General features: G+C 42.1%; 1 protein-coding gene across 1 annotated transcript in view; it reads right to left on the reverse strand.

Moving 5' to 3' along the window:
- Positions 1 to 17,147, reverse strand: part of LOC143926238 (ovochymase-2-like) — a 192,323-nt gene that overhangs the window by 14,931 nt on the left and 160,245 nt on the right. Inside the window, exons 20-22 of the mRNA XM_077450229.1 lie at positions 15,671 to 15,833; positions 4,904 to 5,008; positions 2,782 to 2,905 (exon numbers count right to left, since the gene is read on the reverse strand). Coding sequence (XP_077306355.1) covers positions 2,782 to 2,905; positions 4,904 to 5,008; positions 15,671 to 15,833 — 392 coding nt within the window. The remainder of the gene's footprint in view (positions 1 to 2,781; positions 2,906 to 4,903; positions 5,009 to 15,670; positions 15,834 to 17,147) is intronic.

A 17,147-nucleotide genomic window follows, 5' to 3' on the forward strand; every position in this document is an offset into this window, starting at 1 on the left:
AGCACGATACACATATGAATGCCACCTTTATTTACATATCAATACCGCTGGCCACAGCAATTTACTTAGTATTGCTGCCACTATTTACATATGAATGCCAGTTATTTACATGTAAACACAGGGTCTGCAGGTGAGTTATCTGTACACAACAATAGGGCAGAGCTGGGCAGCATTAGTACCAGCACTTCACACTGAGATATCGGGACACATCACAGGACTAAAACTTCAAGGGACAAGGGAATATAAACTGGGAGAGTTGGCAAGTATGAGGCAGCTGCTTTGGGGTTCACAACAATGTCAGGGCCCAGCCTTAAAGACGGCCCTGTCTGTGGGTTTGTTCTTAAAGCAGGAGTCCGCCGGGACTCTGCGTTTTTTTTTTTTTTTTAAAGCCAGCAGCTACAAATACTGCAGCTGCTGACTTTTAAAATAGTGACACTTACCTGTCCAGCGCGCCCGCGATGTCGGCACCCGAAGCCGATCTTTAGATCGTCTCTCGAGTGCTGCCGCCGCCATCTTGGGTATGGGAATCAGGAAATGGAGCCTTTCGGCTTCATTTCCCGGTTCCCTACTGCGCATGCGCGAGTCACGCTGTGCAATAAGGACGGTCCCCGCTGCCTCTGGGATCTGTGTGTTTCCCAGCAGGCAGCGGGGCACTTGCGGAAAGGGGCAGGCACTTGCGGAAAGGGGCGTAATCTACGCCCCTTTCCGCAGAGAGCTATCCCGGAAGTGGGTGCAGATACCTGTACTGTACAGGTATCTGCACCCCCCTCCCCCCTGAAAGGTGCCAATTGTGGCGCCGGAGGGGGGGAGGGTTCCGATGAGCGGAAGGTCCACTTTAGGGTGGACCTCCGCTTTAAGTTGAATCTGTTTTAGGGTTGCCACCTTTTTTTTTTTTTTTAAGCCAAACCCGAACACTTTAGCGGCACAGGGCACATTTTTTTCATAGTATACACCAGGGATATGCAATTGGCGGACCTCCGGCTGTTGCAAAACTACAAGTCCCATCATGCCTCTGCCTCGGGGTGTCATGCTTGTGGCTGTCAGAGTCTTGCTCTGCATCATGGTACTTGTAGTTCTGCAACAGCTGGAGGTCCGCTAATTGCATATCCCTGGTATACATGATAGGCTTATAAAAGACCTGGGGCATCTCACTTTCTGTTCCAATGACAATTGGATTTTGAAAATTTTGGGTTGTTGTGGAAACAAACCTTAGTGATAAAGCATCAGTAGAGGTACCTTTTTCCCATAATAACACTTACAGGAGTGAATTTCCCTTCCTGGGGGTAGATTTCCATTCACTTCTTGTTGTCTCTCCTCATTTATATGTAGGAGTCGTTTGTAAGACAGATGTTTGTAGCTAGGGGACCATCTGTAGTATACAGGCAATGTCCATACTATTAATATTCATATTATATTGTATCAATTTGGTGTGTATTGCTAGAGAGTTTTTTGTTTTGTGTTTCTTGGGAGGGTGCATGTAATCAGCACAGGGCCAATCAGCACTGTCCAGACAGAGGGTCAGGGGTCCTGCAACCTCATAGGACAGTCGGCGTAGAATGAAAACTCCTCCTACAAGCTTTAACCAGGCATTGATAGGAGTCATAAGTGCTATATACTGCTAACGAGAAAAGGTATTTAGCAGTTTATATTTACTAAATAATTGCAGTTCCATGTTCTGTGTACTGTGGGAGACCATATACAGTGAATGCAGGGTCCTGGGTTTAGTAACACTCTAAGGCCGCGTACACACGCGCGGACTGTTCGCCCAACTTTGTCCGTCCAACAGTTTCGGCAAACAGTCCGCTCAAAATTAGCATGGACGGACATGGCCACACACGACGAACGAACAGTTTGCTGAAACCGTGCGCGATGACGTGAACGGCACGTACGACGGGACGAAAAATACGACGTCCTATACACTGCATTATAGCTTTCGGCGTGAAAATCCTTTCTGAGCATGCGCGCAACTTTGTTTGACGAACAAGCCTACACATGAGCGGACTGTTCGCTGAAACAAGGTTTCAGCGGACAGTTTTTCGGAAATTCCGAAAAACCTTGTCCGTCCAACTGTCCGCTGAAACTGTCCGCTGAAAGCCCACACACGAGCGGACTGTCCGCCCAAACACTGTTCAGCGGACAAAGTTGGGCGAACAGTCCGCCCGTGTGTACGCGGCCTAAATGTTTATCTCTATACATGTTTTGAGTCAAAGAATCAGAAAGAATTGAAGACAAAGCATCGGTTTGACTGCCAGGGAACTAGCATACCCAAAACGAGTTCAGCAGTGCCAGCCGCCTATATATTTTTAATGACTGCCATTTTAGTTACAGAATCATATTCCATTTATAAAGTATGTGCTTCCAGCTTAGTAGTGCTACATGTTGTACTTTACTTTTCCTCTTCATTAGTGAAAGCCAATCCAGCTTAATGGCTTATTCTATAATTTATTTTATCACAGAAGTTGTTCGTTAGAGTTGCTGGTCGTCCAGTTTCACATACAGATTGCTACCCAAGGGAGAATCTGCAGATCTGTATATGAAATACAATTAAAAAAATAAGAAACAGCAAATATGTGGAAAACAAATCAGAAATGACTTTCTGGTAAACAATATTAGCGCTGAACAAACATGAAAATTTACTAGGATTCTTGTTTAAAAACCCCAGTATCAGAGAGATTCCCATAGCAGCATGAGACTCTCAGATATGGAATATTTTCATGTGAATGTCTCAGAATTGCTCAGTAGAGTGATGCTAACTAAGATCATATATATAGATACTCTTACCTGAACCCTTTGGGACGATCCCGACTGTCAGCGACCAGCTTAACCTCCCCTGGTGACTGCAGTAGCATCACATCCTTGCATTCTGCGTAGTCAGACTGTGGAGAGCTGCCATTGGAAAGAGCACCTAGCATAGAGTCATACATAAGCATGGTTAATATCAATAGGTGCATTATATTGTACTCTTCCATGATAGGAGGAAAGTTGCTTTCAGTTACACAGTGTAGGTATTGTGAGTTGCTGGTTGTCAGGATTGTGGACGGTGTATACATGTCCTATAGGTTTATCACCTACATACGATGAGGGGCTCCAGGTTTTGTGTTTGTTATGGAAGAAACAAACTTTGTTGTTTTCTTAGTTTTGTTCTGGGTCCTGAAGCCCACAGCCTCTGTAGCATTTTGGGTGGGATAAAGCCTCCAGTCTATGTCTTAGGCAGACCATACACAGATTTGAAAGCATTAATGGGCAGGCTGAATGTACCAAGTTGATCAATCAACTTGGGTACAACCAACCTGCTGGATTTGCTTCTGATTATCGCAAATGGCTGCTATAGATGCTTCTCCCAGCAATACCAGTCGTGCATGTTCCCCTTACAATACCTAGAAATTCCTGTGCTTACCCTGCCTCCTTAAGCCATCAGGACAGTCTGGCATTTTAACAGAATGGCAGGCAATAGAGGAGGTTTCTACAAGAACTGGCAGATTCCTCCTCGTCCTCCCTCAGAAGCTATAGCCTAACGTTAACCAATAGAGAGAGGAAATCATTCAGGACCCCCAAACTCCATCTAAGAAGCCGTAGATAAGGAAAGCCCAACAGTGCCCTGCCACATTAGACCAGACAGCAAGGGGACAAAGGGGACAGATTACAGGCAAGGTAAACACCTAGGTACAAACACAAGTTAAAGAAAGTAGGTAGAGCAACCTCCAGCTTACCTGTGTCCTGCTGGTGACAAGGCCACCTGTATCTACCTGAGCTGCAGGCTTCATTTAAGGATCCAAAATCCAGTATTAGCTCCTCTACCTGCCATTCAGGCACCAACAGGCCCTTCCTCTTCCCCTGTCCAGAGAATGAGGCATCTGATGCTTGGAAATGGCTTCAACCCTCCCGCAATTTGGTCAAACAGAAACAGTCAGGCTACACACCCAACACAGCTGCTGAATGAGTCCCCAGCAAAAACTGCTCTCACATACAGATAGAGCAGGCACCCAGACATCCGGACTGTGAACCTGTGCTGCCCATGCTGGTCCCTGTCAAAGGAGTGTGCCACTTCCAGACATGGCCTTTGGCAGGCACAGAAGGATAAAATGAACCAAGCCACCTCCTTTCCATACCGAAGAAGAGTCCTGGATGGCAGTCTAGCAGAAAACATACCCACTGCTCCCAGGGTGCCAGGTAGATAAAAGGGTGAGTGGAAGAAAAGAATAATCAAAGAAACAGATGCCTCCCTCACCCAGGTTACAGGGGATCTATCTCCTCCGACCAGAGGAAACACAAAAATTGACCAATTCAGCAGAAGGACCTAATTTTAAAGTGTGATTGGTGATGCAGTCCTGTTCCTGTTGGAGGAGGTGCCTATATCTCATTATGCTGTCTGGAAGATGATTTGGGAAAAACAAGTCTTATGCATGGAGACCCCCTCTCAAAACTTACAGTAATTATAGGATCTGCTACTCACAGCTTGGTGCCAGAAATACCACAGCATACCTTCAGAGGTCCATTGGCTTCCATGCCTTGACAGGTCAGGGCTGTTTTGACAGCAGAAGGGGTGCTTACTCAATATAAGGTGGGTGGTTATAAAGTTATGACTAATCTGTATATGCTTTTACGTTTACCCCTACCTCACCTGAAATATATATATTTATATATACACACAGACACACACACTGTATACACATATAGGTGGGGTAGGAGGTAAAGAAATTCCAACTGCCTTAAATGTGATAACATATAAGAACCAATTAGAATCCATCTTGTAATGGTCTGCCATCAGCTAAAAAAAAATTCTGATTCAGTTCCGATTGTAGTTGCTATGGGTTTCTGAATTTAAGTAATATACAAAATGAGAATTCTTTGAATAAGCAAATTATATAATTTCAATGAAAAAGTAAGTACCGTAAGCTTTTACCTGACTGTTCTTGGGAGTTGGATATCTGATCATGCTGATCTTCTGTACTGATTGATGGACTTCCTTCAGCAACATCATTCCGAAAGTGGCCCATTTCTGATGACTCTTTAATTGACATTAAATCATTTTAGTAACCTGTCCCATAAAATCATAAACCTCACTTAAGTGCCACATGACATGAAATCTGACTGTTAGAAAATAAATTTTTTAGGACCCACAGAAAGAGTTTAACTGAGGGCTTCATTTTATTTAAAGCCCAACTTTACTGACCACCACCCAACAAAAAAAACAACATACTTACCTTTTTTTCCAGCGATCCTTGGTCTGATCTAGTGACATCACAAGTCCTCTTTGCACTCTTATTCCTCCGGCAGAAATCAGAGTAAGCAATTTCAGTACAGGAGAGGAGACCGATGGTAAAGATAGATTTCAGCTTTAAATTCCCAAACCAGGAATCGGTAATAGACTTACTGGAATAAAAACGGCACGTAGTATAATGGTTTTGTTGTGAAGTAGTCTAATTGCAAGATACCTCTATAGCTACATTATCAACTGTCTGACCCAAGACAATATTCAGTAGCTTTAATTGACAAAGCTTTATTAAATCAGTAATAACATTTATTGTAGTGAACGAATCATCTGGGTTCACATTATTTCTTATGGGGAACTTTAATATACGAGTGCTTTGGATTACAAACATGTTTCTGGAACGAATTATGCTCACAATCCAAAATTTTACTGTATTTTTTTTTTTTTAATATTCACACACGTTTTGCCTTTCATTTATATTTCAAACTGAGAGGGATGTTTTACAACCACTTTAACTATGGGTGGCAATGCACTGTCATAAGATCTTCGGTATAAAGTTGTGAACAGGCACAAGTCAGGAGATTTATGACAAAAAGTGGTTATTGTGTGCATGTGACAACAATATCAAAAATTATCCAAAAATGTGGCTTGTATGGGAGGGTTGCAAGAAGAAAACCGCTCCTCAAGAAAGGCCACATGCAGTCACGACTGTGCTTTGTCAAAATACACCTTAAAGACTCTGAGGCCACATGGAAAACCGTGTTATGGTCAATTGAGACTAAAATTTAATTATTTGGCCTCAACACCAAACTATATGTCTGGCGGAAATCCAATACAGCTCACCATCCAAATAACACCATTCCTACAGTAAAGCATGGAGGTGGTAATATCCTGTTATGAGGGTGTTTCTCTGCAACAGGGACTGTAGCACTTGTCAGGATAGAAGGAAAAATGAAAGGGGCAAAAAAAAACATGAAATTCTTGAGGAAAAGCTGATGCCCTCTGCCAGAAAGTTGTCAATGAGAAGGTTTACCTTTCAACATGACAATGACCTTAAAGTGGTGTTGCCACCAAAAAATTAAAAGTGCTTAAAATTCGTAAAAAAAAATAAAAAATAAATAATTGGCAAAAAAAAAAATTTTTACTCACCTCTAAATACCGGTTGCTAGGGGGTCTCTCGTAATCTGCCTTCCTCATTGCCCAGGCTGGTGACATCACTTCCCCTCGCGCCGCACATTCACCTGGGACCTGTCATGTGTCCCAGGTGACTGTACGGCGTATCACGGCGCCCTGCGCCGCTTGCGCATGCGCAGTGGGTGCCCGGCTGTGAAGCCACAGCCGGGTGCCCACAGTATGCATGACGGCGCCGCGAGCGGAGCGGGGAGCGAGGGGGGGGGCTTCGTTCCCCCGCATCGCTGGACCCTGGGGCAGGTAAGTGTCCGATTATTAAAAGCCAGCAGCTGCAGTATTTGTAGCTGCTGACTTTTAATTTTTTTTTTTTAGGGGGTACCCCACTTTAAGCACACAGTAAAAATGACCACACAATGGTTGAAGGAGAAAAAGTCCTTCCATGGCCTAGTCAGAGCCCAGACCTAAACCCCTTTGAAAATCTGTGGAATGACTTAAAGACTGCAGCCCACCATCAAATTTAACTGAACTTGAACAGTTCTGCAAAGAAGAGTGGGCAAATATTGTAAAGTCTAGATGTGCAAAGTTAGTAGAGACATATCCCAACAGACTAAAAGCTGTAATTGAAGCAAAAGGTTATCCAACGGAATACTGACACAAGGGGGTTATCCCTTTTCCAACTCTGTGATTCTGTTTTTGAATTTTTTTCTGATATGCTGGTGTTCTATCTTTCTCTTGGATGTAATAAGAGTAAATATATCTGGATCAAACAAAAACTGTCTGTCTTCATTTCAGGCTGCAAAGCCTGCAAAAAAAAAACATCCTGCAGGACAAAGGCATAATGAGCTAGTATGCATAACCACTGCACGGAGCAGGTAAGTATGACATATTTCTTATTTATTTATTTTTTAAAAAAAAAGCTTTAATACCACTTTAACAAAAAAAAAAAAAAAAGGCCCTTCTATTGCTCCCAGCCTTCTCCAAATATCTTATCTTTTTTTTTTTCTGTAAGAGGGTGGCTAAGTTCATTCTCCATGGTCCCACTGTATGAAGGAATGTAGCCACCATCTCTTGATCAATTGGACTACGGACTATGGATGATGATTAATATTATTATACAGGATGTATATAGCGCTAACAGTTTACGCAGCGTTTTACAATTTAAAGTGGGACATTATGATCACAATTCAGTTCAATACAGAAGGAATATGAGGGCCCTGCTCATGGAGCTTACAATCTAAAGAGAGGAGGAGGTGATACAAAAAGGTGATAGCTGCAGAGGATGATTGGATGGAGGTGACTCAAGTAGAGTTCTTAGGTGGAAGAAGGGTAGGCTTCCCTATATAAATGAGTTTTTAAGGATTGCCTAAATGCAGACCATGTAGGAGCATGGGAGCCGGTAGCAAGAGAGCTAGAGAGCAAGATCTATTGGGAGGATCAGAGAAGATGATTTGGACAATATTAGCAGATGAGGTTGGTGATGTAGCTGGGGGAAATTTTAGCAGATGGCTTTGTACGTTGTGGTTAGTATTTTGAACTTTTTATGTTGGGCTAGTGGAAGCCAATGAATAGATTTGCAGAGAGTCATGGATCCGTTGGTAAATCATGCAGCAGCATTCATAGCAGACTGAATGGGGTATAGCCTGTGTAAAAGTAGGCAAGTAAGAAGAGAGTTGCGGTGGCCAAGGCGGGAAATAACCAAGTAATGAATACGCTGTTTTGTGGCGTCAGGAAGGGGCAAATTCTGGAAATGTTACGGAGGTTAAGGAAGAAAGATTTGGCCAGTGAAGGCTGAAGGAGAGGTCAGAACCTAGGATTACATCTAGCACCCTGGTGTATGTGAGAGGACCAATGGTTGTGTCGTCGATCTCAATGGTAAACTCATTGGGGTGGGGATCAGGGAGGAGAAAATATTGATGTAGCACCCTGATGTTTAGTCTGCAGCTTGTGGTCCTCCGTTTTTGCGTCCACGGGGTGTCATTGCGGCGTGACATCAAACGCCACGTTTTAGAGCCACGGGGTGTCAGATTTAAACCCCACATGGTGGAAGCCATGTTCGGGTATCCTGGGAGCTCATGAACAATACGGATGTCCATTACAGGTATTTATCTGACTGGTGGGACGGCATTCTTTTTACACATTGATGGAAGTTAAACGAAGGCCATCTTGTTTTCCTGTTTTTTTTTATGAACAGATATAAGCTGGTCACCACCTTTCTGTTTGTCTCTCTCCATGCACCTTTCCCCCCTTGGTGCCTGAGTGACCGTTGGAGGAGTACCCCATACAGCAGCATTAGGACACACTGAGGTGAGAGGTTTGCTTTGGAATTACAAGGGGACACTCGAGCTGATTCTTATGGAACAGTTTTTGACATGTTTATATATATATATATATATATATATATATATAAACATAATAAATATATATATTTATTGTCTTTTCCACACAACAGTTTGAAGAATAACTATCATATCCTTCCCTACAGGAGATCTGGCATTGTTCGGACTGGTCTTGGATGCAGGGCAGTGGGGCGACCCGGAATAATTTCCAATTGTATTTACTCCCACGCCTAATTTTGAGGTAGAGAGTTTGTGCTCTTGGTTTTTTTTTTTTTTTGGGGGGGGTGTTCACTTGTTTTGGGGGTGCTTTATGGCCATACATGTACAGGATGTATTATGCTAATCTATCATTATGTTATATATTAATATTTCCCTTTTTTCTTACCTATACACACCTAAGACTGAATGAATCATGCTCCTTTACACTTGATAATTAAGTCCTCACATCCTTTTTTCCTGACAAAGCCACATCGGCGAAACATGTTGAAACATTTGGACGTGTTACCACTTTGTATGTGATTATTTTCATTGTCAGAGATAGGGAGTTTGTGTATACCTATAACCGTGATTAAACTATTATTTACCTTTTTATGTTTTCTTAAATAAATCATTTATACATTTTTATATTAAACGTGAGTGATTCTCTATGTAGTGTACCTTTTAAAGTCCCATATCTCCAATCTATTTGTCTTTGTTAGAAGTGTGTCTACACATGCAGATGTGGTGTCTAGCTGGGTGCCTTTCCCTGCGTGGCTGTCCACCTATATAAGTCTCGAAGTCTGGAAATTAACATTGCAACTACTAAAAGGTGTCCTGACCCTAAACCCTCTCTCCCACAGTTCTGTTTAAGAGACAATAAATCTCTTTGCATTCAGGAAGTGTCTGGTGCTAGAGCTGCACGATTTTGACTAAAATAAGAATCACGATTTTTTTGCTCAGAATAAAGATCGCGATTCTTGCGGTGTAACATCATCTTTCACATTATACAATAAAAATTGGGCTAACTTTACAGTTTTTTTTAAAAAATTCATTAAAGTGTATTTTTTTTAAAATGGCGTTTGAAAGAACGCTGCGCAAATATGGTGTGATATAAAATTTTGCAACAACCATCATTTTATTCTGTAGGGTCTCTGCTAAAAAAAAATATATATATATATATATATATATATATATATATATATATATATATATATATATATATATATATATATCATGTTTGGGTGTTCCAAGTAATTTTCTAGCAGAAAATAATGATTTTTACTTGTAAGCAACAAATGTCAGAAAAGTTTTGGTCTTTAAATGGTTAAACCTCCCTCATTGGAGTTCTTTCCTTTGATCAAAGAACAAAAAGATACTTTGTTTCTACTTATTGGTTTTGTGATAAAACTTGTTAGGTTGCCTGGATTTTTTTTTTTTTCAACTGTGAGAACTCTCTGCACTTGTTAGAAAGAATCGTGACATGCTATTTTGAAGATCGGAAAGGGAAAAAGATTGCGATTTTAATTCTTAACAATTAAACATGCAGCTCTATCTGGTGCCCATGAATCTACCTTGCATTAACCCACTCTACACAGGAGCATGTCAGCTGTCCCTAGCTCTGGACATCACCTTTAGGCTTCTGGAGGCCTGGGACCTTTCTACATAACAAGCTCAGTTTTAGAAAGATTGAGTTTGAGGAAATGGTGTGACATCCAAAATGATATGTCGCTCAGGAAAATTGTGAAATGTAAGGAGATTGAGGGGGTGAGTTGGAGAGTGGAGAGATCGATCTGGGTGCCGTCGGCAAAGAGGTGTTATTGGAAGCCATGGGAGGTTATCAACTGGCCCAGGGTAGAGAGAGAATAGGAGGGGCCCAAGGACGGAGCCGTGGGGACTCAACAGAAAGAGGAGTGGAGGAGATGGTGTTGTAAATGACACTGAAAGTGCACTGAGATAGGTAAGAGGAGAACCAGGAAAGAGCACGTAGGCCAAGGGAGTAGATTTATTGAGAAGGAGTGGGTGGTCAACTGTGTCAAAGGTAGCAAAAAGGTCTAAGAGTATGAGTATGGAGTACTGGCCATTGGTTTTATAAGTTAATAGATCATTAGTGAATTTCATTAGGGCAGTTTTAGTGAAATTTCGTGGGCGTAAGTCAGACTGTAGAATGCATGAATCTATCCATAGTGCACAGAGGGGGTGGCAGGAGAGAGGGGGCAGCGTCTGTGTGCCCTTAATGCACGGCCCACCACTGGTAAGAAACTATTTAAGGAAAAAGGATATTACGGGGCCTTTACGTAATGGATGTGTACAAGTTATTTTGGAAAATAAAGGATATCTTTTAGTGTCATTTTAATCACTTCCGGACTGACTCACACCGATATACGTTGGCACTTTGAAAAGGTATATTGTTGTTATGGCAGCAGCTAGCTACCATAACCCCGGTATCCTCTTCTTCGGTGAGCAGTCTGGCTTCAGATAAAAGTGGTCTCTGCGGCAGATTCGCTGCAAGAGCACTTTTAATTGGCGGCGGGAGAGGTGCCCCCCTACGAGGCGATTGGGTCTTGTGTCCTGTTAGGTGTGGAGACAAGTGAGGGGAAGATGGCCCCCGCCCGTCTCCATACCATTGCAGGGCAGAAGCGATGTCAAAACGTCACTTACGCCCATAGCTCTAAAAGAGAAATTTTTTTAATTTTATTTTTTTAAATTACATAAAAGAAAAAATATATATTATTGCATTTTAGAGTAAATATGACATCTGAGGTCTTTATGACCCCAGATCTCATATTTAAGAGGTCCTGTCATGCTTTTTTTCTATTACAAGGGATGTTTACATTCCTTTTAATAGAAATAAAAGTACCGTATTTGCCGGCGTATAAGACGACCTTTTACACCCGAATTACACAGCCAAAAATCGGGGGTCGTCTTATACGCCGGGTGCAGAGGCTGCAAGGCATGTTTACCTGTCCGTAAATGGGGTAGACGCCGCCAGAGTGATGCGTAAACAGTCCGGTTTTCGGGACCGGGTGAAGAGGCCGACGGGTGCGCTGTATTCATACACTGTGCGCCGCTGAGCCAATCCTGGCAGGCGATGCACTGTTTTGCTGATGCAGAGCCTGTTAAGCCTGCTCGGATTGGCAGGTTGTTTCTCCAATCCGAGCAGGCATGAGTCGGAGCGGCGCGGGCTGATGATGTCACAGCCTCTGCCAATCCGAGCAGGCTTTGCATCCATACAAGAGATATTAAAATGCATTGCCTGCCGTGATTGGCTCAGCGGCGCACAGTGTATTTCTAGACAAAATAATACTATAATACTACATAATACTACAGTATACGATATACTGTATTCTTCCTGCGATTTAAAAGCCCCATCAGTTACCTTTTACCAGTGAGGAAGTGACAACTTGGCAAGCTTGCAGTATCCATAATACTGAACCTACTAGCAAAGCATCATATACAGTATATGGTACAGTATACGATACTGTACGTACTAACAAAGCATCATACATACCATACCGTACCTACTAACAAAGCAACAAGCATCATATATACCGTACCGTACTGTACCTAACAAACCAACAAAGCATCATATATACTGTACTGTACTGTACCTACTAACAAAGCAACAAAGCATCATATATACCGTACCGTACTGTACCTACTAACAAGGCAACAAAGCATCATATATACCGTACTGTACTGTACCTACTAACAAATCAACAAAGCATCATATATACCGTACCGTACTGTACCTACTAACAAAGCATTACGGTATATACCGTACTGTACCTAGCAACAAAGCATCATATACTGTGTCTTCCTGGCGCTACTGTTACGGTATATTACAAAGCATTACCATATATACTGTGAGTACCTGGCTCTACTGTACATATCCTAACAAAGCATCATATACGGTACTTTGTGTACTGGTAGCCAACATCCTGTACTGCATATCCAGCTCCAGATCTCCCCTTCATATAAAATACTGGTATGATTTATGGTGCTTTGGAGGAGAGGAGTCATTGTTGCTACCTACGGGTACGTTACCAATTGTGGGATCTCTGGAACTTGCAGTTCACCAGTTTCCTTTTTGATTACATAAAAGTGATAGCGTAATACCTGACAGATTACAATACCTGACAGATTTTAGATTTCCTGTAGTGGAAAATGGCTGATGGACAGGGCCCCAGCATGGCTCCAGCAAGGAGAAGGAAACATGAAGCCAGTTTCAAGCTCAAAGTTGTAAACTTTGCCAAGGAAAATAATAACTGTGCTGCTGCAAGACAATATGGAGTAACGGAAAAGATGGTCCGAGACTGGAAAGCAAAGGAAGATGCATTAAAGAGTATGCCAAGGGCTAAGTGTGCATTAAGAAGAGGCACCCCACATTGGCCAGAACTCGAGAAGCATGTAGCAGACATGGTGCATGAGCATCGTCACAATGGCTTTGTAGTGACACGAAGCAGCATACGGATCTTTGCACTTCAGTGGGCCAAATCTAACCCAGATCACAGCAAAGGATTTAAGGCCACTATATCCTGGTGTTCTAGGTTCTTGGAAAGGCATGATTTGGTACTGAGGCAAAAGACCAAAATTGCACAAAAATTACCTGCAGATCTCGATGGCAAAGTAAGCAATTTCCATCGATATGTAATAGAGCAGCGCAAGAAGCATGGCTATGCGTTAAGTCAGATTGGAAATATGGATGAAACTCCTATGAATTTCGATATGGTTGGAAATAAAACCGTCAATTCAAAAGGTGCCAAAACTGTGTTAATTAAAACAACAGGACATGAGAAGTCCAGTTTTACTGTGGTACTAGCATGTACAGCTGATGGTGCCAAACTAAGACCCATGATTATTTTCAAAAGAAAAACGATGCCGAAAATAAAGTTCCCCGTTGGAGTATTTGTACATGTGAATGAAAAAGGCTGGATGGATGAAGAAGGGATAAAGCTATGGCTTGAAAATGTATGGAGTAGACGACCAGGTGGACTTCGTCAAGAACGTAGCCTACTGGTGTGGGATATGTTCAGGGCTCATTTAACTCCCAGCACAAAGGAAAGGCTGAAAAGAATAAACACAGATGCAGCGGTTATTCCTGGAGGATTGACATCGTTGGTACAGCCACTGGATGTGTGCCTAAACAAGCCATTTAAAGATAGAATTCGAGAACAGTGGAATGAGTGGATGGTTAGCGGCGAAAAGTCATTCACAAAAGGAGGAAACATGCGTGCTCCACAGTTGGATGTTTTGTGCACCTTTGTCATAAAAGCCTGGAATGATATTGATGCAGAAAAAGTCATCAAGTCTTTCAAGAAGTGTGGCATATCAAATTCATTGGATGGTATGGAGGATGATGACTTGTGGCAAGATGAAGAGGAAGCCGAAGCTGAAGCCACACCATCTGATGTGGAATTGGATCCATATGATGATTGTCTTACGAATGTACCACAAGATGTCATTGATGAACTTATGATGTCAGAGGATGAACATGAAGAGGATTTTGAAGGATTTTAAGTACCAGAAAGTGAACCATTTTCATTAAAATTACCGAGTTTAAATCAAATCTGATGTTAAGTTTTTTTTTAGGTTTCTGATGGTTCATTAAAATGGCCGTGTTAAATTCAAATCTGATGTTAAGTCTGATGTTTTTTTTTGATGTTTCTGATGGTTCATTAAAATGACCGTGTTTAAATCAAATCTGATGTTAAGTCTGAAGTTTTTTTTTAATGGTGTTGCCTCGGAAGGGGGTAGTCTTATACGGCGAGTATAGCCCAAAACCTAAGTTTTCACTGGAAAAATAGGGGGTCGTCTTATACGCCCAGTCGTCTTATACGCCGGCAAATACGGTAACACTTTTTTTTTTTTTAAGAACAGTGTATAAATAAAAAATAAAAGGTAAATAAATAAGAAAAAAAATGTTTTAAACGCGCCCCTGACCTGCCGAGCTTGCGCGCAGAAGCGAAAGCATACGTGAGCAGTGCTGCATATGAAAATGGTGGTCAAACCACACATGTGAGGTACCTCCTCTGTAACTCAAAACATGCAACCTGTAGAATTTTTTAGATGTCACCTATGGAGATTTTTAAGGGTAAAAGTTTGTCGCCAGTCCACAAGCGGGTGCAATTTTGAAGCGTGACATGTTGGGTATCAATTTATTCGGTGTAACATTATCTTTCACAATATAAAAAAAAATGGGCTAACTTTACTGTTGTCTTATTTTTTAATTCAAAAAAGTATATATTTACCAAAAAATAAAAACCTGCACTTTTAAGACAGCACTGCAAATACAGTATGACAGAAAGTATTGCAATGACTGCCATTTTATTCTCTAGGGTGTTAGAAAAAAAATATCTAATGTTTGGGGTTCTAAGTAATTTTCTAGCAAAAAAAAACTGTTTTTAACTTGTAAACACCAAATCTCGGAAAGAGGCTCGGTCCTTAAAGAGGAGGGCCGTTTAAAAAAAAAATAATTTAAAGTCAGCAGCTGCAAACACTGCAGCTGCTGACTTAATAACCCGACTTACCTGTCCAGGGAGCCTGCGATGTCGGCTGCCCGAGGCCGACCCGTCCCTCGGCTCTCAGGTCCCGGCGCCGCTATTCCTTCTAAGGGAAACAGGCAGTGGAGTCTTGCGGCTTCACTGCCTGTTTCCTACTGCGCATGCGCGTGTCGCGCAGAGCTTTGTGAATGGGACGCGCTGTGTTCTGGGACACACAGTTCCCAGAACACAGCGCGACCCATTACCCAGAAGACAATGCGACGAGGAGAGAAGAAAGAAGATCTCCGCGGAGGAGGAAGAGGAAGATTAGGATGATGTGCCTAGCAACAGGCATTTCTGGTAAGTAAAAAAAAAATATTTTTTTTCATTTTTTTTTTTAGATTTTTTTGTAATTTTTAATATTTTTTTTTTCAGGGTGGCCCTCCACTTTAAGTGGTCTGTTAGGGAAAAAGTATTTTAGCTCCTGGTTTTTACCATTTATAGCTCTTGCTGTCAGCATATGGTCCACTGACCTGCCTGTATGACGCTCTGTATCCATTCAGTGAATAAGAGGATTTTTGTATACAATCCAGGTTTGGCATTTCCTCTGCAGCCAACACCCCTGCTGGCAATTCCATAAATAAAGAAGGCTGTGGGATCCTTGGAAGGGCAAACCAATGGACTGCCAGGCTGTCCCTGTACCAAAAAAAGGAAGAAGATGATTAGCAGATGGATGCATAGGTCCAACAGTGAAGTATAGAGGCTACACAATGGCAGAGTTACTGACAAAACACATCAAACTGTGCCTAAAAGCATAGACTAGGTGTAGACTAGGGATGAGCCGAACACCCCCCGGTTCGGTTCGCACCAGAACTTTCGAACGGACCCCAAATTCGAACGAACTTTAGAACCCCATTGAAGTCTAATGGACTCGAACGTTCGAAATTAAATGTGCTAATTTTAACGGCTAATATGCAAGATACTGTCCTAAAAAGGGTTTGGGGACCTGGCTCCTGCCCCAGGGGACATGGGTCAATGCCTAAAATGTTTTTAAAAATGGCCGTTTTGGCGGGAGCACTGATTTTAATGATGATTAAAGTGAAAAAAAAAGTGAAATATTCCTTTAAATGTGGTGCCTGGGGGGTGTCTGTAGTATGCCTGTGAAGTGCCACGTGTTTCCCGTGTTTAGAACAGTCCCTGCACAAAATGACATTAAACGGAAATAACATCATTTAAAACTGCTTGCGGTTTTAATGTTATATCTGGTTCCTGCAATATGGTTGAGAATCATTGAGAAAAATGGCATGGGTAGCCCTCCCTGCCCATTACCAGCCTATTTGGGTCTTGTATTAAGGGGAACCCTGTACCCATATTAAAAAAAGGAAATGCGTGTGGCCCCCAGGCCCTATATACTCAGAACAGCAGTATACAGGCGGTGCAAACAAGACAGGGACTGTGTAGGTTTGTTGTGTTAAATTGAATCTGTTTGTAATTTTCAACTGGTACATTTTTAAAGTGTAGCTCCAGTCAAAAAAACTATTTTTAAGCTTTTTGGAAAACATAGGGAAGGGTTATCACCCCTGTATAATTTGTTTTGTCGTCCATCTTTTTTCATCTCACTTGCTGTTGTCTCCTTCCGTTTGCAAGTAGGAGATGTTTGTAAATTGGATGTTTGAAAGTAGGGGCCTGCCCTATATGCTCTGCAGAAATGGCGGAACAAGGTGTTGGTTTTGCCACAACATTGTAAGCCCTCAAAGTGACTCTTGGTGGGCGCTGGAGCGCCCTGCTGTGAACGATTGTATCAAGAATTGTAATTACATGCCATTGTTGAACAGTGGTAGAAAAATTGACCTTTGGTGGTTGTGGTGCTGGTGCCACAACACTATAAGTCCTCACCGTTACTCTGGGTGGGCACAGGAAGGGGCCCTCCTGTGAAATATTATATCAAGAATTGTAATTACATGTCCCTGTTAAACAGGGGCAGAAAAATTTGGCCTTAGGCACTGCTGC

The sequence above is a fragment of the Lithobates pipiens genome, unplaced genomic scaffold (assembly GCF_037356315.1).
Source record: "Lithobates pipiens isolate NorthernLeopardFrog02 unplaced genomic scaffold, aLitPip1_a1.2 Scaffold_10, whole genome shotgun sequence".
Taxonomy (NCBI): Eukaryota; Metazoa; Chordata; class Amphibia; order Anura; family Ranidae; genus Lithobates; species Lithobates pipiens.